We start from the raw sequence: 25,986 nt of genomic DNA on the forward strand, positions 1-25,986 counted from the left end.
TTATTGTAATGGTCTACCTATATATATATATATATATATATATATATATATATATATATATATATATATATATATATATATATACATATATATACATATACATACATACACATACACATATATATATATATACACATACATACATACACACATATATGCATACATACATAAAAAAAATGTTAAACATTATATGCATCAGTTAACCATGCCACAAGTTGATTAAATCAGAAAGTATCCGTAACAATGAATATAACGTTATATTTGTGTTGTCATTTATCAGTAATCTTATAGTTTTCTTTTAATTCAAAAAGTCATATTTTAGTGGTATGAATGCTACTAATTTGTTTTTGGCATTGGTATTATATAGTTTAAGACTATATTTCTTAGCAATTCCTATATCTTTATTAGTGCCACTGGCATATTTCATCGCTAGTGTACCACATATGTCATATGTCAAATAGCAACTCATACTCCTTATGATATTACAGGATTTATCTGCAGCATTATAACTGTAAGGTTGGAAAATATGAGAAGCAAAGTAGGCTTTAAATATGCTATAACACAATTGTTTGGTACTTATTACTGTCAACTCTTCTACATACACAGGAAAAGATAACCTTATATGACCATCAACCATTTTCCTTCATTTTTCTCTTCATCCTTCTATTCTCCATTTTTAATAAATATTTGTTTCTATTATGGCTTCTTTGAATTTAGTGAGGGTACTCCATATCAATAGCCAATTTTTTTGCACTGTAGACTTCTAGTGATATTAGAAGTAATTCAACAAAATAGGTTTGTCTACAATATCTAGTTTTTAAAAATTCCGGTCAAAAATATCTTTTGAGTGCAGAGCTGAGAAAAGATGCTGCCAACCAGTCTACATCCTAGCCACGCCCTCCAAGAGCCAAATTCTTAAAGGTACAGTGATATATACATGGCCATGTACATGTTGCAGACCCTTTTTGGTATTCAGTAAGCCACTCTACATGGTGCATGGTACAATGTGGCATTCCAGGAGGGGAGACATATGATGAATCCATGTGTTCTCTCCCTGGAACTGCCACCAGGAAACTATCTCCAGGGCTGAGTGATTGAAAACATAATTTGGTTAAAATGGAAATATTTGGTAAAAGGGAATTCTATTACATTGCCAGTATGCAGAACCAGGAAAGTAATATAATACAGTAAGTACACTGTAGTAATACAGGCACACATTTTCAGAATTAAAGTGACTGATATGTAAAATAAAATACTAAAATATGTAGCAAGTGGCCAGACAGCATACAGTTAAGAGGTTGGAAATGGAGCTGGCTACCATATGGGCTCAGACATATAATATAAACTACAGGGAACTGCATCTAAAAGAGTGAAGGCAAAGTACTTTTATACTCTGAATAGCGTGAAGACCCACTACAGTTATCTGTACACATCTACCTCTATTTTCTGGCAGTTTGGTAAACTTCTTTGAAATGCTTAATGTCTCCCTTCTCCCAGAAGTCTTGAATTCTCAGCCTATGATGCAACTATTGCAGTGATATGTTCTGAATTACTCAAACCTGATGTTTATAGCTAATACAGCTGCCATATACATATATATGTAATCCTTACAGCTAAATGTTTACAATTCACACTGATATATGGGTACAATGCCTCTTTGTTATTCTTAGGTTGAATATTTATGGGATGACCTCAGACGAGAATTCCTGGACCTTGATCCTTACCATACGGGCTTTGTTAGTAAAGAGGAATTTCGCGACATCTTGACAGAACTCTGTGTACACCTGAATGAGTATGAGTGTGATGTGTTGGAAAAGAAATTTGAAATCAATGGAGATGGACGGTAAGCTCATAGTTAAATAGAATTTATAAGTTGGAACGTAATGTACTCATGAACACATTTTATCTTTAATAAGCAAGGCACTGTAGTACTAATTTAAGGTAGTCAGTAATATACAGCAGAGTGTAATAATGCTGTAATATTGCATACCTTCGTTACATTGTGAAATGGGAACTGTACATGCATTTCTCAGTCTTAAAACTAAAGTAAGGAATTAGAGTGCCACTTTGCTGAGTGTAAACCTAATGATTATCGTTTGCCTTGAACCTTCAGAGAGGTGAATTAGACTATATTAAAAGTGCATCATGCCACTCCATTCCATAATATGGTGTAAAACGAGTTCTGTAAATCATTGCATGCCTGGGTTTAGGGCAGTTTCCAGTGGCATTAAAATTAATTAAAAATGCACAAAATACACATCAATGGTTTTGTGCTGGCAAGTCCATTGGAATATATTGTGCATTTTACTCAAGAACTTTTTCCTAATTTGCATTTGATAGATTAAAATGTTGTGCAGTTATGCTCAGTTACTAATCTGTCTTCTGTAACAACTGAATTATTCACTAACCATATGATAATAATCACTTGAACTTCAGTGCAAGAGAACACATGAAGAATAGTGGAGTATACTTCTCAACCTGAACATGGGAGAATCAGGGACAGATGTCCTGGAAATCAAGGATATCTACTTAAAATCAGACATAAAATTAGCATGAACTACACATATTCATATCAGTGTAATTCCTTGTCAGTGAAATAAAGTACAAGGCAGGATGATGGCAGGACTACAAAACTTACATTTTCAGTTATGCTGCAGGGATGATGATGAAGCTGAAACTTGGGAATTCATAGTTTTTCTTTTTTTTTTTTTTCATCTTTTTTGGTCTTGTTACAGTCATACTATTTCATGTAAAATTCCATGCATAATAAGTGTGCATATACTGTGTCATTTACCTTGTTGTGGCATCTGTGTGATACAGTCAAGAGTGTTAAAGAACTTCATAGCATTATGAGACTGCTACTCTAAATTTAACTAGACAGGGGTCCAGGGAAGTAAATATTGTGGGAAGAAATATCCAGTGAATTGTTATGGCTAGGCTTGTACAGGCCCTAGGGCTGCTAGCCTAGTACCAAACTATGAACCTATGAACAATGTATTTAATACTGCACGACTGTGCTACAAACTAATTTCAGAGCAGGGTTAAGGCTTATTACAAGAATGGATACGAGGCACAAGTTATAAATAAAAACAATTAATTATATGTTTTATTTTCATATCAAGTTCCTGTGTATGTTTAGTGCACCGTAGCAATGTTCTTAAAACCTGTCTCACTGCTTTTCACATTTTCCAACGTTCTTTGTAGAATTTAGAAACAATGTAGCTAAGTTTAAAGCAACACCAGCCTTATCAAGGTTTTGATCTGTTACCTTATATTTTGCATGTACAGAGGGCTTATGCATTAGAAATTTGTGAACTGTCTCATTTAGAATGTATTAAAAGAACACTATCAGTGTTACAACATGGTGATTTTTTATTCAAGAGAAGTGTGAATTTTTTCTAGTAATATATGAATATGATATAACCCATTCAAAATACAAAATTATGAAACACTTAAAAAAAATCAGTGCACTTTCTAGATGCAGTTTCACACTGAAAAAATGCAAAAAAACAGTGGATGCTTCTGAATTCCAAAAAGGGAAACAGTATATGTGGAAGGTCCTTTACTCAGAATGGTGAATAAGTGTTGTGGTTAGATGTAATGTGATCCTCTGTGCATTGTTTATTAGTTGTTTGTTTTGAAATGGTCCTTGCCTCAATTGTTTTGTTTATTTCTACAATGCAACAGCATCACAGTCAAATATCTCTACTTCTCTCAAGTGCAAGTCTGAAATGTAAAACACTAAAGAGACATTAGATATAATTATTAGAGACACTGAACCTGAGGGGAACAAGTTAGCTGAAGGCTGACTGATGCTAGAACATCAGCATGGGTGGGAGCGCTAAAAGCAAGAGCCCAAAAACTATATCTGTGCAGTCATGAAAGTAAGAATTCAGGTGTGCTGCCAGAAACCCAGGATAGTCCCTTTAGTTTTCTTTGGGTGAAAACTGGTGCAAATCAGGATGAAGAGTACTGATCCCAAGATGGTGGGAGAAGTAACGTTATAAAAAAAGAAAGAGGGTGAGAGAGAGATATCCTGGGCAAATCAAGAAAGTTACAAGTTATGTGGTGGAGAAAGGAAAAGCAGCCTCATGAGATAATGTATATGTTGTTTATAACATAATATGCCTGAATTTAGCAACAATAGTGGTGTTACTGACAATAGAGCCATAAATGAACACAAGCATCTCTCATCGATAAAATTTCCTCCAGCACTGCAGTTCAAATATGACATTATTTCATTATAATTCCTTTATTTGGGGCTACAAAAATGCCTGAAGAATGACTGATTTCAGAATAGACCTAAGTGCCCAAATAACTGCTCTTCATTCCCTGTAAAGCTAATCGTGGAGAGGACTAATCTTCAGCACGTTTTCCTCTGTTGTTCCTGAATTTTCTAATCATTAACACAACCAGAAGATAGGAATATATCAGTAGCCTGACTAAAAAGATAACTGCGACCTAACCATAATCCAGAGTTATAGGCTTATCATAGTACTGCACTATATGTACTCTTTTGATTCATTTCTTGTAGAAAAGAAGTCAGCAGTAATGGCTTTGAGCATGGGGTGAGGCAGCTGTACTCAGGGGCATAGTGTGGCCAGGAAAAATGATAGACAAAGCTTATCAGGTTCAGAGAGCTAACAACATGTCAAGTTGCAAAAGTAATGTTCTATCCAAAATATTATTTTTGTAGTATATATACAGGAACTCCAGAATTTAGTATTTTCCATATCCCTTTCATGAAAATCAGAAAATCGGTGTTAACTTAATGATTCTTTTCTTTCAGACTATATGCAGAGCTACCTAAATATTGAATTAAGTCTTTTTCTCTCTTTATTTTATTTAACTTTGCTTGCACTTATGAGGATCCTCACAGTGTGGCAGAGAGTAGCACTTTTTAAGTTTGCATTACATAGCCTATTCACTGCATTGTGTTTTTCTTTTATTTTATTCATATATAATGCAAAGTACTGAGTTCATACAATCAAGCAGTCAGCAGAATATGTAACTGCCGGTATTATAGAATGACTGGTCATTAACATTCAAATCATGCATGCTGATTGGTCAGCCCAATCAGCATGCCAGTTGTAAAATCAGGTGTATACCAACAGAAAAAAAGTCCAGTCACCCGGACTTTCTTTCTATTATATATGCTATGGCTTTTCAGTTTTCTTCATCTAAGAGGTCGAGAAGTATGAAGTTTGAAACCTGGACAGTTTATAGGTAAGACAGAGACAAGGAAGAAATACAAGGAAAATCAGGTAAGTCATGCAGAACTAAAGAAACATGCCTGATTTTCCTTGCATTTCTGCCCTGCCTCTCTTGTACCACTGAACTGTCCAGATTTCACAAAGAAGCATAAGCAGCAGAGAACTTCAGTTCTCCATTATTTCCTTTCCAAAGCACTGATGTACCGCATAAGCAGGGGAATGCAAGTCCTATATGCATGCACAGTACATGAAGCAGCATACCGAAAGGAAGTGGAAGACCACCACAGAGCCATTATACAAAGACATTATTTAAGAAAAGTAAGTCATTTTTTCTTAAATAATGTCATTATATCATACCAGTAACCCATGGCTGGGTGTGGGTAATGCTGGATTTACTATGAAGCAAGTAATGCCAAAACTTTGGATGAAGCCCCCACTCGACACAAAATAAATACCAACAAGCAAAAGAAGAGTGGAAACAAATGATGGCTCCATATTCAATGTTCACAGTAGAAAAATTCTTTATTCAGTATGTAAGTGCTTTCACAGTGTACACCAAGAAAAAAATAGAGCAATTCCACCAAGGCACGACTCCACTGGTATTTTCCACACGAACAAGCTTTATTGAAACACACTTTCAGGAAGCCTGAGGAAGAGGATTTAAGTCTGTGAGAGTACTGTTATTTGGTGTACTAGCTACTAATAAAGGAGTTGTTTGTATTAGTTCATGGTTTTGTTCTTTGGTTGATGTTTGCTTAGCAGCACCAATTCATTGTCATTAGAGGACAAAAACGCATCTGTGGTGATAACAGCGTTTATGGTTTTATTCTGAAGAAAGTATGTTTCAATAAAGCTTGTTCCTGTGGAAAATACCAGTGGAGTCGTGCCTTGGTGAAATTGCTCTATTTTTTCTTGGTTTTGGCTGCTTTTATTGAGCAATTTACTTTCCTGTTCATTTTGGCTGTTGCTTTCACAGTATAAGGAAACTGCTTCCTCAGTCGTTTGAACTAACAATGGAGAACCACCATTTATATATGTATTAATTAAATAATTAAAAGCAAGCAAAAGGAAATTGCTAAAAATCATAATATAAATCAGAATATAAATTCTAGATGTGCAAAAATCAGATACATTGCATAATACGAAAGCAGATTACTTAATAAAAGCCAAAATATATAATCTAGATGTACAAGATATAAAAGATATAAATTCATAAATAACATATGTAAAACATGTATTTAAAATGTATATATAGATATGCATCAAGACATAACAAATATATACAAGCATATATGTGCAAAATATGTACAAAAATGTGTATGATGTCTATAAATATCCTACCCTACTGAATTATCTATGTAATGATCTAGCTTTAAGAATGGGCTTCATCCATATTTTGTCATTTTACCCCTTCCTAGTATCAGCTCTCAGTCTTATAGTCCATTTGGTTTCCAAAACCTCTGTTCTATTCCTTATATCGCCCATTCTCCCATCCATTTTTGTCTTCTCCACTACCATGAATTTAAAAACATGTGTATGCCTAGCTAATGCATTAGTCTTATTCAAATTTCTAACATCATATAGGTGTTCCCTGATTCTGTCCCTTAGGCGTCTGTCAGTTTTCCCTATATAAAAAGATTGACACCCTAGGCAGTGTGTCAGCTATACCAAATGGATCAAGTTGCAGGCAGTCCTAAGTTTAAATTTGAATGTTTTTTTTTTTTTTTAAATCAGGATGATGGAATTGTCCAGATGTATCTAGATGGGTACAATAGCTACAATTGTTACAGTGTTAGTGTCAGATCATTACTGATGGGAGGTTCAATTCTTTTCGGATGACATAATAATCTTTTGAGGGATCTCATGTTCGTATATACAAAACTTGGGTTATCACCCACTAATTCCTTAATGTGTTCATCTGCTGTTAATATGGGCCAAAATCTTTTGTAAGTATTACTGGCCCATCTCATATTACTGGCATAAAGGACTGGCATTTTCAGGCTGTTATGTGTCTTATTATTGGTCAAATGTACTCCTCCAGTGGGTGCATTCTCCATTCTATCCGAGAAATAAGGTTTAGATGTCATCTTTCTCAGATTGTCCACCTCCCTCAAAGTATTACTGACCTTGACCCCATTGTAACCTATCTTCACAATTATTTGCTTGAGGTCCTCCATTTCCTGTCTATTTCCTCAGTAGCTAGTCTGGAAACTCTCATAGCCTGCCCTTTTACTATATTGTGTTGTGTATAAATAGCTGTTTCTGTTACAATCTTTCCTATGTACCCTGGTTTTAATCATTAATTTAATCAATATACTTCAAAAATAGAGACATAGTTGAGGGAGGTAGACAGTCTGGGAAAGATGATAGCTAAACCTTATTTCTCAGACAGAATGGAGAATGTACTCACTGGAGAGGTACATTTGACCAATAATAAGCCACGTAACACCCTGAGAATGCCAGTAATATGAGAGGGGCCACTAATACTTACAAAAAATTTGGGCCCATATTAACGGAATTGATGACCATGCCAGCTTGCAGTGTCATCTGCAATGTCAGCCATAGCCAACTGGTTTTTGTCTGCACTTCAGAGAAATATGTCCCGAATAACAGAGGCCCCAAGACCGATCCCTGGGATACGCCACTTATTACGGGTCTACTGCTTGAGGTGGTTTCCCCTATTTTGATTAGGTGGGTTCTATCAGTGAGCCAGTTTGGTACCCATCTGGTAACATATGGATTAATGCCTAGTTGAGAGAGTTTATCTATTATGCCCAAGTGGGAAATAGTGTCAAAGGCTTTGGCCAGGTCAAGTAGGTGGTGTGCACTGCCTTCCCCTCATCTGTGGCTTTGGTGACTGTCTCAAAGAAGTCGGCCAGATTTAACAGACATGACTTTCTCTTGACAAAGTCAAACTGTGTGGGGTCAAATTTTTGTAGGTTGCCAGTGTCCCTGTTAATGAGGTCCATGATAATCTGTTGCATGGCCTTGCAGATCAGGCTAGTTTGGCTGATGGGTCTATAATTTCCCAGATCAGTGGATGCTACACCTTTGTGTAAAGGGATGACAGTGACTGTCCTGCACTCAGCTGGGGCAAAGCCAGTACTCAGGCTTTGGTTGAATAGGGTGCCTAATGAAGCTGTGAGTTCATGCCTAAGTTCATGTAGGATGCATCCTGGGATGTTATATAGATAACCATTGCATGGTGATGGTTCATATGGGCATGCCTGTAGTGCTGCTAGGGATATATTTACACACACACACACACACACACACACACACACACACACACACACACACACACACACACACACACACACACTCAAGACAGAGTTGAATGATGTGTGATTAGAACCCCTGCCTATCTACTGTTACACACTATACCTCACAGTACTTATCGCATGCGACAACTAGTAATCACTAACACGGGGTGGGTCACTGCACTACTCTCAGTGTGTTGTCTCTCTGGTTAAGTCACACCATAAATCTGTCTTGTTTGAAGTAAAGATCAGACCTGACACCCCCACAGGAGCAAAAAACTGAAACATTTCTTCAAAGCAAACTATAGCCTTCTAAGTGATGGTATAAAAGGTTTCAAAGTCCCTGCTAACACAGCCAAAAATGATTCCTATGCGGAGGAGTACACAAATGCCCTGTATAGCCATTTAAACAAGTGTAACTGACTCAGCTGGACCTGGCAGGACTAAAACCAGATCCTCTCAAAAGAAACAAGCCACAGAGGTGGACTGCAAGTATAAATAAGTTATATAACAAAAGAAAGAAACTGATATCTAATAACAAGAGTCAACTTACTCAGAAAAGGATGATTACCTTCCACAGCTTAAACAAGCAAATCAGAAACCTTGTAAAGTCCTCTAAAGCTAGTGATGAGACTAAATTAGCATCCCTAGCTAAAGACAATCATAAGGCAATTCCCAGCTCTGTGCCAAACTTATGGTGGATGGTACCACTCACACTGAACCTGAAGAAACTGCCAACCTGCTAGGTGACAGATGTTATGATAACATCACCACCTCCCTTTCCCCACCAGCCATACCCCATAGAATTCCTGACACCAGTCCTCTACTGAGCATCTCCAAAGAAATGTTCATACAAGCACTCTCCAAGGCCAAAAATATGGCCTGTATGGTGCCAGATAACATCCCAGGCTGCTTACTAAGCAATCTAAAACAAGACCTAGCAGAACCACTTAGCACTCTCTTTAACTACAGCCTGAGTACTGGTTTTGTGCCAGCGGAGTGGAGAACAGCATCAGTAATCCAATTGCACAAAGAGGGTCAATCAACCAACCCTGGGAAGTATAGGCCCATTAGCCTGACTGGCCTTATCTGCAAGGTCATAGAAAGAATAATCATAGACCTTATCAACCAGGACATAGGCATCCTTAAAACTCTTGAGCCAACCCAGAATGGTTTTGTCAAGGGTAGATCTTGCTGATTAAACCTGGTGGACGTCTTTAAGAATGTCACCAAAGCCATGGATGAGGGGAAAGCAGTACATACTGTCTATCTTGATTTAGCCAAGGCATTTGACACAATTCCCCACTCAGGGATCATTGAGAAACTCTCCTAGCTGGGGTTTAACCCATATATCACTAGATTGGTTGCCAGCTGGCTCACCAATAGAACGCACACTTTCAAAGTTGGGGAGTCCATTCCCACCAGTAAATCATTTACCAGTGGTGCATCACAAGGATCTGTACTGGGCCCTCTACTGTTTCAAATCTATTTCTCTGAAGTTCAGGCAAAAGTAGATGGTCTGTGTCTTACCAAGTTTGCAGATGACTGTAAATTGAGTGCAATCATAGAGTCCCCCAACAATGTCAACATATTACAGAAGGGACTGACACAAACAAATGATTGGTGCTGAAGCTATGGACTAAAACTAAATGCAAAAAAAGTCTCATTATCCCCTTTGGCAAAGAAGTAACCCCTGCTAATTATAATAGCAATAGCATAACTCTAAGCTCAGACCCAGTGGTGCAAGACTTGAGAACACAAGTTGATAGCAATCTAAACTTTGATCACCTTGTGTCCATAGTAGTAAGGAAAGCCTTCTACACTGCACATATAATAAATAAGAGCATTCCATCCAAGACCAAGTAGGTCATAACTCTTCTGTACTAGACCCTTATCAGACCACTAATTGAGTACAGTGCTCCCTTCTCTATCTACCTCACCAGACACCTGCAGCAACTGGAGAGACCACAGAGGTTTCTAACCAAGAGAATCCAGGGCCGCCAAAACATGACCTACATGGAAATACTGAAAGCCCTGCCTCTGTACTCTGTATCATACAGGCTGTTGAGAGGTGACCTGTGCCTAGCCTACAGAGCAGTCGCTGACCCTCCCATAATGGCAATGCTGCACATCTGCTAATCAAATGAGACAAGAGTCACTCGCTCCAAGGATCTCAACCTAACCTTTGACATTGACAGAACATGTAGGAGACACAGATGTATCTCCCAGAGATTGCTGCTCCACTGTGATAAGCTCCCACTTTACATGAAGCAGAGCTCCTCAATGGCCCTATTTAAGTGAAACTTCGACAATTGGATGGGGTAACTGTAAATTCACCCCAGGGTGGCACCTCTATCCCTCATGGACAGGGGCAGTCGGTGCTAATCATAGAATCACTCTGCTAACAATGACCATCTAACTGTGGTCAGTTAGGGTACACAGTTTTTTTACATGACTAGGCTTGTAAAGGCCCTAGGGCCATTACCCTGGTAACCTCCTATGACCCTATTAACCTAATCTAGTTTTGCTACGCTTTAGTGACTACGATGAATATGTTTAGTTATCATAGCAAGAATATTTAAATCAGCCTACTTTTCCTTAGGCTGTTTCCTCTCTACTGAGCTTATTCATAACTAACTGGATTTAAAATTAGGTAGTCAGCTATGTTTCCAGTCATTAAAAAAGTCAGAGATTATTTGGAAAAAAACATTTTTTTTATTTTATTTATCATTTGTTTACCAGGAAAGTCCGTCTGGGACAGAGCCCATTTTCAGTGGAGGCCCAGGGTTAAAAGCTCCATAGGGAAATTACATATAGGAAATTACATTAAATTATACAAGATGAAGCATACAAATGTTCACAATAAAATTATAATTACATACAATTATACGTCATGAAAATGTACAAATGTACTACTACCATTGCAATGGATTACAATGAGCAAAGAATTATATAATATGAGTTGGATGGTTGCTACAGCTTTAGAGCTGTCAACATTAGTTATATACAATCATTAACAACAACTTTAATAGGTTTGCTTACAGCTGATACAGTTAGTTTGATTGTAAAGTAGAGATGCTGGCTGTTAGTGATGGAAAATAAGATCGTAATAACTCTGTCATCTTCCCTAAATTTTTCTCATTTTCTTGTTGACTATCCAACATTTGCATGTGGAAAAGAACTTTAATGTTATAGATTACAGTTTATGAACACTTTTTTGTAACCAGCAGTGTATCCACAGTTTACAACTGGGCCATTATCTGCAGTCTAGCACACCTCCTGTTTCCAGTAAGTTTTCCAGTGATAAGGAGTACACACTGAATGAAATAAACTATGCCAGAACTTTTTCTGAATTGTACTATAAAGGCTTTCAAAAAACATGTGTGTTTGACATGACTGTACAACTGAGCTTCATCCATAGTTGTTACTGTTTTGTTCACCAAAACTTTAAGGCATTTTTTAAAAAAATAGCATGAGATATGTTTTCAAGAGTAATTCTCTTTATTTAGTAGAGAAATATATCCCAATTTTATCAGGCATGCTAATATTCTTTAGTTTTCATGCTCTAAATATGTCCAACTGGTTTTCTTTGGGATTCAGAAGGCCCAATGATAGATTTACATATTTGTGATGTAGTTTATAATACTATAGTGTAGTATCAGTAGCACAGCAGGTAGACAATTCACCTTTTGATGCAGAAGGCTTTGGGTTCTATTCCCACACCAGGCTGATCGATTGCTGACACTGTAGTCATGCGGGGGTGCTGCACTCCTGAGTTTGCCATCCTTCAGATGAAATGTTAAACTGAGGCCCCATCTGCTTGAGTTGATGGTAGCTCAGGTAGATGTCAAAGACCCCACAATACCTGTCAAAAAAGCAGAGGAAGTTCCCAGATGCCTTAGCTAAATTTCCCCTAGTATTATTAAATATCACCATGGGTCTCCCCTGAAAAGATGCTACAAGTCTAGTGGGCCTAACCTAGTCAACAAAGGATAAATAAAAATAAGTAAAACTAAAAAAATAAATGTGTGCATTAAGTGCACAACAGCCTGCTTATAGATATCAGGGAATTAACCAGTGTATACTGTTCTGCTAAGAATATGCATACAATGGTATACTGCATTATCTCTGATTATACAGGTTAGGCTTCTTAGTATCTCATTTAGTGCTATGGAACTGTGGTATCTGACCTTGCTGAGGCATAGGTGACAGTTTCAGGTGCAAGCTCAAGTGGGATCTTTTTGCAGAGACAAAGAGTAGATGGGATCCCCCTTTATATTATGAGATTTGATCTAAATCTGTATGGTAGAATAATAGATACATCTCTTGGCTCAGTTATGATGATACCAATTTTTTTTCTAATACATTACTGTATTCTTGTTTATTCCCTTTCATTTTTTGGATATGGTTGTAGAAGGTTTTATTATTGCCAACTACCTTGATGGTAAATTTTATCTCAAATAATTTGTTTGCTTTAATGAAATCTTTTTTGATATAGTTGAACTCAGTCTTTGTGCACTGGTATGTTGAGTTTTCTAACTGTACTATTTATTTATATTGCAGAATTTTCCATTATATTTATGCTTCACATGGATGAATATATCAGTGAACTTATTCAAAGTGAATTAGTCATTAGTAGGTTGTGATGGGTCCTATTTTGTGGTTCAAGCTGGTTGGAATATTTTGGACAACCATGCAAGTAATAAATGTAACCTTAGAATGGATCTCTATATGACAGTATTTACACAAGTTTAAGATAATTTACTGTTTCTAGTAAAAGAAAAAAAAAACAAGAAAAGCCTGATAACACAAAGGTATGAGGATCCATCTGTGTTGCTGGCAATACAACTTAGAGAATGTACCCAGGTTGCTAGTATGGCTGGACCCAATAGCCAGCTCTTTAATCTCAGGGAAAGAATGGGGGAAACCCAATGCCTGGAAGTTTCTGGTGGAGACCAAGACCATCACATGGCATCTCAAGTTTAATACAGGGGGTGACAGTGATGTCCTGATGTCATTGCATTAGCCACCTCCACAGCTAAGTTTATTTACTGGCTACTTCAGGTATAACTACTCCTAGCCTTTTTGCTCACTGCCTTCCATCAGATCTTTTGCTTTCTAGGCCTGATAAAGATTACCATTGAGATTGACTTCCCAAGGAGACAGGAAGCCTACCAAGCAAAGCTTCAAATCTAGGGCACTTATAAAGGAGCAACTCAGGATTCATGTATGGACAAACATGGAGGCCAGAAAGAACAGCCTAAAGTTGTACAGTACCAGGAAGGGACTGGGGGGGGCGGAGTAAAAAAATTTAAGAAAGTGTCCGAAAATTAAAAGTCTTGTCATGCATTTATGGAGACAAGATGTATGTAAGAAATTGAACCATAAGAAACAAACTGATAAGAGGAATCAATGTCCAAAGGTTACTGTAGATTCTATATATCCAACTAACTTGGGTAACACTAAAAAAGAATATTGCATCTACAAGGAATAGGCCTATGAAACAGAACTGCTGCTAGAAACTTTACTAGTCCCTGTTCAGTTTCTCCAGAATTCCCCAAGCCTTTTAGGATTATGTTGGCATGGTTGTGTGTAGGAAGATAATCATTTGTATTGGGGATAGGTATGTACCTATGTTAATACCAGATAGAAAATGGTACACTGTTTGTAACAAAAAGTGTTGGGAATGAAATTTCCTTGAAACTGTAAGCCTTCTTATTGTTATTGTTACATAACAGTTAGTAGAAATAAGTTTGAATCCAACACAATTTTCACGTTTTTTTTTTTTTTGAATCATTAATCAAAAGATTATTTTGGATGGCTGAAATAAACAATTGAATATAACACCGTATATAAAGAGATGGTTAGGTGTGTGTTTATCAATGAAAAGATTGTTTTTGAATGTTTAGAATAAAATGTCAGATATAAACCTTGAGATAAATGGGTGTTTAGATTTTATTATAAGCTGGGTAAGCTATGAGTCTATTGCTAAGTTATCATAAGTAAAGGTATAGGAGATCATACTATGCTGTTTCATTGAATGATTTTCTCATATGAGATTTTCATTTTTATAAAATAAATAAAAACACAACCAGCCTGATGGCACAGAGAAGGGCATATGATCTGTCTACACTGCTAGCAACCAAAGAACAGAGTCAGGCCACTGGTAGGACTGGCTAGAAAGGATAGGATGATTGTCTAAAGGTTACCACTCTTATCTCAGGAGGGAGGGCTTGAGGGAAATTCCTGTTCCACTACTGAAGTACTTGTTTCGTCTGCTACCAAAGTACACATCCGTTGAAGAGTAGAGTAGCTAGGGTAGAGTGAATTAAAGTGTAGCTATCATTCTAAGTCTTTTGGATTAAGCACTTGGGCTTCAGACCAGTTGTTTTACATTAGGAAGGTTTGTGGCAAGCACTGTGGTGGCAGGACAGGTAGCTTTCATCATTCTAAGTTGGGAACTGCTGATTGAGAGCCCAGTGTCCAAGTGTATTAGTTCTGGTTTAGGCACTTGGGCTTCAGGCCAGTTATTTTACATTAAGAAGGTTCGTGGTCTGCACTCTTGTGGGAGAAGAGGCTGGACTCTGCCCTTCTAAGCTGGGAATTTCTGGTTAAAGGTTTATAGTGCCTAAATATTTGAACTGTATCTTACTGAAATTGGTACACCTTGTTTGCTCTAGCATAGACTAGATCCAGGCCTGCTGAATCTAGCTTTGTTTATATGCTTGTTGTTTGTTTGCTTGTTATTTCTGGAAGCTAATTCCACCTAATCTGCTTCTCAGCTTCTGTGGATCACTAGTGATATCTGCATTGCTTACTGTACTTATTTCCTTGTTTCACTTGAAAGAAAGTTACTGTTTGTCATTTTTGCATTTAGTTACTTGTAACACATTGCACTCAAGTTACCTGGCACTTGCTCACTAAAGCAATTATATAAGTCAGCACTAAAAATTAAAAGCACTACACCCTCACTCCTCACTGGCCCTTGTTTTCAATTATTAAGGATTTCCCAATATTATTCTAGCATGTCCAAAGGTCAGTTGCCAATCTCCTCTCCGGTCCAGCTGGTGAATCTGGGAATCTTGAGGCAATGTTATAACTGCCTCATGTACACAGACAACCCTCTCCTCCTCCCACATAACACAAATACTTGTAAGAGATGCAGCTATTTAGCCAAACTGGAGGCTGAGCTCTCTCAACTCAGGACTGGCAAGACCAGACAGGAGGAGAAGGCAACTACACACACCACAAAACCAGCCTCACATAATGCTACCACACCACTGAATCAAACACATAAACACACAAAGACATACAAATTTACCTAAACAGCAGAGGCCTCCAAAGCAGACACCCAAACAACTGCTACCTCAAGACACCCCACAAGCAACACATAAACCACAAAAGCAGTGTGCAAAGCAGTCACAGCCCTTAAGGCCAAATACAACACCAAACATACTTGTCATAGGTGACTCCATAGTCAGACACACTGACGTCCCACTCACCAGGCTGAACAAGGAGAGGGTCACAGTAAGCTGCCTATCGGGCTAGAATCCGCCACATAACACAAGCACTCGGGTCACTCCAAGGCAAGTACAAATATGACACAGTCATTGTCCATGCTGGTGTGAACGACCTGAGACGTACCTCCATGGACTACATGAAAAGAGACATAGAGGAGCTCTCAGATTATGTAGCCCAGGCAGGTATGACCCTGACCCTGAGCAGTATCCTTCCTTCACCAAGAATGATGCCACAATATAGAGACAAGATGATCAGCTTTAACAATTGGCTTAATGTCTGGTGTCATTCAAAGGGGATCCAGTGTCTGTCTGCCTGGGATGACATGCTTGACAAGCCACGCTGACGGCTTGCACCTGTCACCCTGGGATTCGGATATTGGCTAAGGCTCTTGCCACCCCATAGTGCCTTTTTAGGCAAGGCTCAAATTCTAAACCTACCACCCTAGAAAACAAAATGGGAAGAAACTGAGGGTAATGCTGCTCAATGCCAGAAGTCTAAATCTCAAAATGCACGACTCGAGGCCCTTCTCAGTATGGAGAACATCGATGTCTGTGCTGTAACTGAAACCTGGTTCGAGCACCCGGCACTATTAGGTTTTACCTCATATCATGCTCCAGCCCCAAAACCCGGACCACACCACAAAAGGAGGGGTGTATCCATATTCATAAAGGATACCCACACCTCCAGGTTGGTGGCAACGCATGAAGCGAAACCATCCAGGTGCAACTAACCATAGGCAAAACTGCTCTACAAATTGTAGCATGCTACAGGCCACCCTCTCAAACTCAGGAACCCCACACAGCCTTCCTGAAGACACTGGAGGGTATAAATGTATCTCCAAACACCATCATATTGGGTGACTTCAACTACCCGAATATAGACTGGGAACATTACTCAAGCCCTAACTTTCTAGCCCAAAGATTCCTGGAGTTCATAAATTCAAATGCCATGGAACAGCTAGTCACTGTTCCCACGAGAGGAGAAAATATACTAGATCTCATTATCACAAACATGGGGACAAAATGCTCCACACTGGAAGTATATCCCTCATTGGTGAGATCTGATCATAAACTAATCTCACTGGAAATCCACATCCCGCCCCCACCCCAAACAAAAGGCCACAGTGAAGAACTTCTAAAGCAAACTTCACACTACTCAAGACTGGTGTGGTATCCTTCAAGGCCCCTGAGCCAGTGGAAACCACAACCCAAGCTGAAGCCCTTACAAATGCCTTCTATGAACACCTCCAGGACTGGATGGATCAGGAAATCCCAAATAAAACCAAGACTCTTTCCACAAAGGGCAAACGTCCAGTCTGGTGGACCCCAGCCATTAACAAACTTTACAATAAGAGGAGAAAGCTATTACATGATAGAACAAAATCCATAAAAGGGAAGTCACCCCTGATCATTATTAGTAAAAAAATACGAGCACTCATAAAATCAACTAAGGCCAATTTTGAGAGAAAAATTGCCATGGATTCAAAGGACAATCATAAGGCCTTTTCAGCTATGTTAGGAACCTGGGTGGAAACTCCCAGATATGCTCAGAATTAGTCCAAAATGATACAAAAATCACTGAACCCACAGACATTGCCAACATACTGGCAGACAGGTTCAGTGCAAACTTCACCACCCTCAAGGAGAGATAACTATCCCAGCGGAGTGTAGCCTCCCAGACATCTCAAATGCGCAGGTGAAAGCTGCTCTCTCTAAAGCTAAAAACACAGCATCAATGGGACCGGATGGTGTCCCCAGCTGTGTGCTACACGAGCTAAATGAGGAATTAAACCCGCACATAAGGCAGCTGTTTAATCTCAGCCTTACCACAGGATACATGCCCAAGGAGTGGCGTACAGCAACTGTGGTCCCACTCCACAAAGGCGGTGCCTCTACGAACCCTGGTAATTACCGCCCCATAAGCTTAACAAGTCTAGTCTGCAAAGCTATGGAGAGGATCATAATGGAGCTCATAAACAAAGATATAGGGGACTTGCAGACATTGGACCCGACCCAGTTTGGCTTCGTCAAGGGAAGATCATGCCTTTTGAACTTGGTTGACTTCTTTGAAACAGTCACCAAGGCCATTGATGAAGGAAAGGCAGTCCATACAGCCTACCTTGACCTTGCAAAGGCACACAATACCCCACCGGGTATTGTAGAAAAACTTACCAGCTTAAATGTAAACCCATATGTCACAAGATGGGTTGCAAACTGGCTTAAGGACAGAACCCACAGGGTTAGAGTTGCTGGCGCTATGTCAGACTCCAAGCCGGTTACAAGTGGTGTCCCACAGGGCTCGGTCCTTGGCCCCCTATTGTTTGGCATCTACTTCTCAGAAGTACAGGCCAACATGGGAGGACTTTGGCTGACAAAGTTTGCAGATGACTGCAAACTGGGCCATAGTGGAAAGTGCATCGGACACGGATATCCTTCAGAAGGGACTCACGGAAACAGATAGCTGGTGCCAGAGCCATGGCCTGAAGTTAAACGCCACAAAATGTATAGTCATACCCTTCGGGAAAAACAAGGTAACCCCAAGCTACCATATAGGTGGCAATCCACTAAGCACAGAAGAGGTTATCAGGGACCTGGGGACCCAGGTTGACAGTGGCCTTTCTTTTGACACTCACGTTGCTAAAGTGGTTAGAAAGACCTTCTACATTGCCCACCTGATCATGAAGGGATTCACATCCAGATCTAGTGAGGTCATTGTTCCCCTGTACTCTTCACTTATCAGACCAATGATCGAGTACAATGCCCCTTTCGGGATGTATCTCACCCGACATCTGCAGCAATTGGAGAGACCCCAAAAGTTCCTCACCAAAAGGATAAAGGGACTCCAAAATCTGTCATATGCTGCCAGATTGAAGAAACTCCAGCTCTATTCAGTCGCATACCGTCTGCTCAGAGGTGACATGTGCCTGACATACAAGGCCATGTCCAACCCGGAATTAATGGACATGCTCCACCTCAAAAATCCAAATCCACCAAAACCACTAGAGCAAGCGACTTAAACCTTAGCACGGATATAAATAGGACATGCTGGAGGGATAGATTTATCACTCAGAGACTCCCTATGCTGTGGAATAAAATCCCAGTCCATGTGAGGCAGAGCACCTTGCTGGCTCTGTTCAAGAGAAATCTTGACCTGTGGATGGGAGATCGTAGGTTTACCCCAGGAATCATCTCTGTGTCACTGCTGGACAGAGGCACAACAAACTAATGGGCACAGTATTTTTTCATATAAGGGGTGGCGTAAGCCACAAAAATTTGGGCTAGTTTTATAAATACCTTAAGGCAGATAGCCTAGTATAAAGCTATGAACCTATGAACCTATGGCAATATCCCCAGGTGCAAAGTGTTAAAGGGTGTGATCAGCCATCTGATCCTGATCCAATTGCTCTTTAGTGGAATACTGGATTTTAAAAGCCAATATTGCATTTGTAGTCAGACCTGAGCACTGTAACACTTCATGTGTGGTCTACACTGTAGCAACTGCTTGCTACAAATATATCAAGCAGTTTGCTATGATTTAAAAGATGATTTCTTTTTTTTAAGTAAAATCTGAGTGCTATAGCACTCTGTACCTGGTATAAATTGTAGCAACTGCTTGCTATATTTGTAGAAAGCAGTTTGTACAGTTTAAAAATATATATTTTCTTATATTTTAAATAATGCTCTGTGCACGATATAAAATGTAGCAACTGCACGCTACATTTATAGTATGCAGTTTGCTACAGTTCAAAACTGCAACAAAAAGATTTATTTATTTTTTTTTTTTTGTGAATACCTGAGCATTGTAGCACTCCATGTGTGGTATAAACTGTAACAACTACTTTAATACATTTTAACAAGTAGATTGCAACAGTTTAAATATGAAGTTTTTTTCCTTCATTTGGCACAGAAATTAGACCAGATTGGCTCCTGCAGTTCAGGAGTACCAGGTAACTGATTTGTTGAGGGATACCATATAGACTAGATTTGTCAGCTGCACCTCTGCTTTCAAATACTCATGTATAATTTATAAATATCTCCCTCTTTACTAACATTATACACATACTTTTTCTTCTCTTGTATGCATATATTCTGTTCCTAACCAATCTTCACTCTTTCAATTCTGACACACCGTCAGCTTAATATTCCTTTTCTCAACTACTGTCTCTTTCTTTCTCTTTTGCATTCATATATTTGCCCTACTTATTTCACCTTTGCTTCTAGCTCTCTCTTTTCACCTCTTGTAATGTAAGTCAGCCTACTCTGTCAGTTGGTGCAGCGAGTTAAAGCTGTAAATTGTAGTTTCTTTGGTAATGGGTTTGATTCCCTCAACCTTCATTTACCTTTTGCATGACTTTGAGCAAGTAACTTAACCAGACATTACTCCCAAGTCACACCTGAAAAAGGGCTGTGTGCCCAGCTTATCTGGGTAACAAATGGGTATTATTATTTTCTGCCTGGCAGCAAGCACAGAGGGTTAAGGCTGTAAACTGTAGTTCCTGTTGTACAGGGTTTGATTACCTCAGCCCTCATTTTCCTACTTTGTGACTTTGGAAGCAACTGGAAATTTGGGCTAGACTCATCAAGGGTCCTCTCAACTGCAATCCTAGTAACTAGCTATGAATCTATAAACTTAGATCTCTCACTAGACAATCTTATTACTTAGGTTACTTTGTTGTGTATTGTATTATACTTGTGTAAATGACAACCTTTGCAGTTCTGTTATTTTATATTTTACTGGTGTAAATGACAATCCATATCAAATGTTAATATTTGTATATTCTAATGTTTTATTTTCATTTAATATGTTGGAGCCTTTTTTCCCCTACGCCTCAGCTGAAACTGGGTTATTGCCCAGTCAGACTTTCTCAGTTAACAAGTGTCAATAAATAAATAAAATATTTCTACAACTTCCATTGGAGACCAGGAGCCTTGCAGATAATCTCAGGTTAAAACGTGTGGGATCCAAAGATATCCTGACATCCATTCCCACAGCAAGAGACTTTGACTGAACTGTCAAATGTATGATGACCTTGGCTATGCACTCGCAAATCCCCACTGGATCACTCACTCTCTCAGACTAATGCTGATTTATCACAAAATTAACTTCATGGTGAAATGTCACATCTGGAGGTACCCAGCTAGGAAGGAGTGATGGGGGGATCTGAGAGTTGTACAAGCCTGGAAGCCAGTGGTAGCTGGAAGTTGTGCGGTCACACGGGGAACAGCAAAATAAACAATATAACTAAATAAAGTGTGTTGGTAGTATTGCTGTTTGTATGTAATTTGATTGGGTACTACATATACCTTCTTTAATGAGGGAATGGCTATAACATTTTCCAGTGAGTTTGAATAATGTCTATTTGAGATTTCTATAATTAAGGCAATGGCTCTTATGTCTTGCAACTAATTTTTAAAGTGTTGGGAGAATGAGGCATATGCTGTTGAATTACTTTATAGTCACCTGATAAGCTACGAAACTATTTAAGCATCAAGTATTTCAAACCTGGTGATAGTCATTTTGTGAGTGCAGTTTGCAGATTATGCTTAGCTGGTGGTAGGGTTAGCAGATACACTATTTGTACAGTACTTGCCGAAGGTTTCTGAAACTTACATTGAGGTTAAGTCTTGATTTGATCAGGACACAGTTGTTTCACCTGGTGGTATGATTTTGGCAGTAGCATTCTATAAGAACTTACAATGTATACTGTGTATTTGTAATTTATATATGTTTCTAATTATCAGAACATTTGAGAGCTTGCTTTTACAGTATTGCTTCCATGTAGTATCACTTACGTTCTTGACATTCTCGATTGCTGAAGACATCTCAGGTTGAATGAAATCAGAAAAATCAGCATTAATAACAAATGTAACATACCATTGACCAACTTTGAATCGCTATCATCATCTATTCCAAATGCAATTAGCAATTTAACATAATGCTCCCACTATTCCTGTTAAGGAAATGCTGGAGATCAACAGTCCTTAATGTGGGCTAAGATACAATGTTAAGGTGCCATCGATGCTAAATAAATATACTTCTCCTTTCCAACTAACAGTAGCTTTGAAGGTAAACACTGAAGAGTGAAAGTCAAGCATTGCTGAATTAACCTCACCATTATGTTTTACCTGCATTAACCTAATGCCATGTCCACCAACAACGAAAACATTTGTTTGAACATTTAAACAATGTCATTGTGACCTATTTCTTTTATATCTCCATTAACCAAAGATGATGTAGAGAACATTGAATAGCAAAAAGAACTCTTTATTTGACTTGATGCATTATGCTGTGATATGACTCTCATAAGATGTTTCATTGGTTATGAAAAGAATTGTTACCTAATTCACATATCTATCATGCTTTCACAGGGCGATATGCAATGCTGTCAAGGCCTTCCTTTTAATATAATTATGCAAGGTAAATATATTACCTCATTAAACCCCTGAAATAGGTATGCCACTTCCAATATTTCCCATATAGTGTTTATTCAAAGGATAAAATACACAAGCAAAAGTTTTCCTCAGTTGAGCCCATGTCACCATAACATTGTTATATAACATAAGACATATTATTGGATAAAACTGCACCACTCTATAAGTAAGCCATGGTACAGGAAATATCAGAAAAATAGAACAAAAACTCCTTGGAGATACTTATATACCATTCAAAAAAACACCTCAGACCAGATTCATGAAGGTTACCAGAAAGTGTACACTTTCTGAATTCAAGAATGTCCCTACCGACATGCTTGTGCTATCTCTTCACTTAGAAAGGTTACACTAAGTGTACGCATAGTGTGCACTTTGTGGTAACCTTTATGAATCTAGCCTGTCATCACCTTAGCCTAGTTTATATATCTGCCATTCGACAGGAAGAGAATATAATACAAATATATTTTATGACAGCATAAAAGCATACTGTACTATACTGAATGATTGTGCCCTTTTATATGGCTTTGAGACAGGAATATTGAGGCCACATGTTCTCTACTTTTAGAAAGTAACTTCCATGGAATGTGAGGATTTTTCATCTCTTCCATAAAAAAATCTTGGAAAAGATTGTCTTAGAATGATTTAGCTAAACTTCAAAAGGGAAAACCAACAATTACTGGAGTGGAGAAAGAAACCATGACCAGAGAAACGCTTTAATAAAATTGACTGGACCAAGTAATGAAAAAAATGTATCTTTATATATAGCAACGTATTTTTGAATCACTATTAGGTATGCTTCATATGTGAAATAGATTTTAAATACTGAGCAGATTAATAAAATCCTTCCCCCTCCACCAAAAAAACTTGATCATCTCTATAATTGCATAGCACCAGTCGTTCAGATTTTGTATAATTAACATTAAATCTCATTATGACCTGTATGCTTTCAAAAACTCCCTTAAGCATTAATGTGTCTTCTGAAATCTGGTGTTACTACAGCCAAAGCATCTGTGTAAACAGTTATGTGAATTGTGTTTCCAAAAACAATTCCAATAAACTCACATTCCAAGTAATATACCAGGGGATTCATACCGGCACAAATAATGAGGGTGATAACAATGTCTTGTCATACTCCAGTATTAAGTAGCAAAGCAGAAGTGGATTCACCATTGATTCTTATATTAGTATAAGTAAAGTGATATAAATTGTGGTTTATATCAATAATCTGTGCTGGAAAGCCATAACAGTTCAATGTTTGAAAATATATTTGTCATTCACCAAATAAAATGCCTTAGTAAAAACAAATTTCAAAGTAGTGGGCTCTTTAACAGAAATCAAATTCTTCTCTAACAATAAAAAAACACTGTAAATGGTAATTGGAATCCTCTATCGTCCTTCTAGGACAAAAACCATATTGTCTCTTACAAAGAGTAGAGTCTAGTGCTGTAATTCTTCTGTTATTGATTACCTTGCAATAATAAGATAGTCTAGGTTCAAAAATGAAAGTGGTCAGTAGTGCAAACAGTCATTGCCAGGTTTCCTATCATTATAATAATGTAGTCATTGTTTCAGTCACAGAATTAGGAAACTTCTGCCATGGTGTAGTAATAGATTTTAACATTTTAAAAGGTGCAGGCATACTTTTCAACTGTTCTACATTTGGGGGAGTGTTTTGTCTTTATCACAAGTTTTAATGTGTATTCTTCTGTCCAATTTCTCCTTTGATGCTGCCAAGCTGTGCTCTTTCATTGGCTCATCTGTGCAGCCAATAAGAAAGGAGCACATCAATTTCAAAACAGAGTGAATGCACTGGCTGCAGGCTTCTGCCTATAGTATGTTCTTTCTTAGAAGGCCTTTTTTTAATCCTCAGCTTTGTCTTGAAGTGGGTGCTCTTCATTTGGGCCATCTGTTATGGTTTATAAAGGAAAATGCTAGGATTTGTAGTGTTTATCTATATTTATCTGTCTATTAGAATTCAGCTGCAAATCCATTGGAACCAGGTGTTTTATTCTACTTCAGGATCTGAATTGCTTTCTTTCCTTTGATAAGTGTAAAGAGAAAATTTTCAAAGAAGGCTTCTTTCTTTGAAGACTGATCTAGCCATCTATTGTTTATATCTTTATCTGTTACCAACAGATAATTACATAATTCATAAACTCAAATGCAATGGAACAACTGGTCACCATTCCCACAAAAGGAGACAATATACTAGACCTGATCATCACAAACATGGGACAATGCATGGTATACACGGATATGTTCTTAGATCAGACCAAGAAAGTCTCTCTCATCTCCCACATCCAATCCCCTCCCCTGCACAGACCACAGTGAAGAACTCTCTCTCAAAAGCCAACTACACTTCTTAAGACTGAAGTGGTATCCTTCTGAGCCCCTGGGCCAGTGGAAACCACCCACACTGCTGAATCCTTTGCAAATGCCTTCTATGGGCACCTTCAAATGCATGCATGGATCATCATGCAATCCCAAATAAAACCAAGACCCAGGCAGCGGCCGGTCTGGTGGACCCCAAGCCCCAGCCCAAAACAAAAGGAGGGACAGAGGAGGAAGCTGACACATGACAGAGCAAAAGGAGGCATCTCTGATCAGTACTAATCAAAAAACTACGATCAAACATAAAATCAATCAATCAAACTTGAGAGAAAAAATAAAAAAACAAAAAAGACACACAAGACAAATCACAGGCCTGTTAGAAACCTGGGTGGAAACTCTCAGATAAACTCAAGTTAGTCCAAAAGTTATGAAAATACAAAATACACTGAACCCACTGACATTGCCAACATTCTGGCAGACAGGTTCAGTGCAAATTCCTCCCCCCCCCCCCCAAAGAGAAAACCCCAGCAGAGTAGAGTGTAGCCCCTCTCCCTAAGATAGCCAGGGTGAGAGCACGCTCTCTAAAGCTAAACAGCAAACCGGAGACTGTGGGGAGCTGACAGTGCATGTGCTGCCACATGACTAAACCCACACATAAGGCCACTGTTAACTGTTAGCTCTAATTAGCCTTACTGTACCAAATGTACCCATGGGAGGTGGCAGTGGCGGACACCACTACCACTTATTGCAGCGGTGCTTCTGTCAATTACGGACCCTGCTTCTACCTGAGCCTGGTCTGCTGGAGCCTGGAGCTAAAAGCATATCATTATGGAACTATGGAACAAAGGAAACAAGGGACCTACCCACCTAATTGTCTTGGATTTGAAGCAAATCCAATTTAGATCTTTGCCTTTTTTTGTTTTGAAATTTATTGATCAGGGTAATTGAGTTCACATGATGTATACCTTGACCACACAGCTTACCTTGACCTTGCTAAAGCCCCCACTCGGCAACCCTTGCTTCGGGCACCAGCTTTAAACTCACCCCAGACCAACAAGATGGGTTGCAGACAAAACCCATTTGCAAACTGGCAGGGTCAGAGTTGCTGGAGGGAGTCCAGAGTTTGTGTCAGAGTCGCTCTCTAAGCCACAGTCACGGTGTCTGGGACCCTGTCAGTCCTGGGACCCCTTTTGTTCGGCATTTATTTTGTGAGGATTGGCAAACAAATCC

At 38.6% G+C, this 25,986-nt stretch overlaps 1 protein-coding gene across 1 annotated transcript in view; it reads left to right on the top strand.

Annotated features, from left to right (window-relative positions):
- Positions 1 to 25,986, top strand: part of LOC122796453 (EF-hand calcium-binding domain-containing protein 6-like) — a 1,291,945-nt gene that overhangs the window by 1,196,847 nt on the left and 69,112 nt on the right. The window contains exon 16 of the mRNA XM_044064930.1: positions 1,671 to 1,843. Coding sequence (XP_043920865.1) covers positions 1,671 to 1,843 — 173 coding nt within the window. The remainder of the gene's footprint in view (positions 1 to 1,670; positions 1,844 to 25,986) is intronic.

The sequence above is a fragment of the Protopterus annectens genome, chromosome 3.part0, assembly GCF_019279795.1.
Source record: "Protopterus annectens isolate FY-2018-M chromosome 3.part0, PAN1.0, whole genome shotgun sequence".
NCBI lineage: Eukaryota > Metazoa > Chordata > Ceratodontiformes > Protopteridae > Protopterus > Protopterus annectens.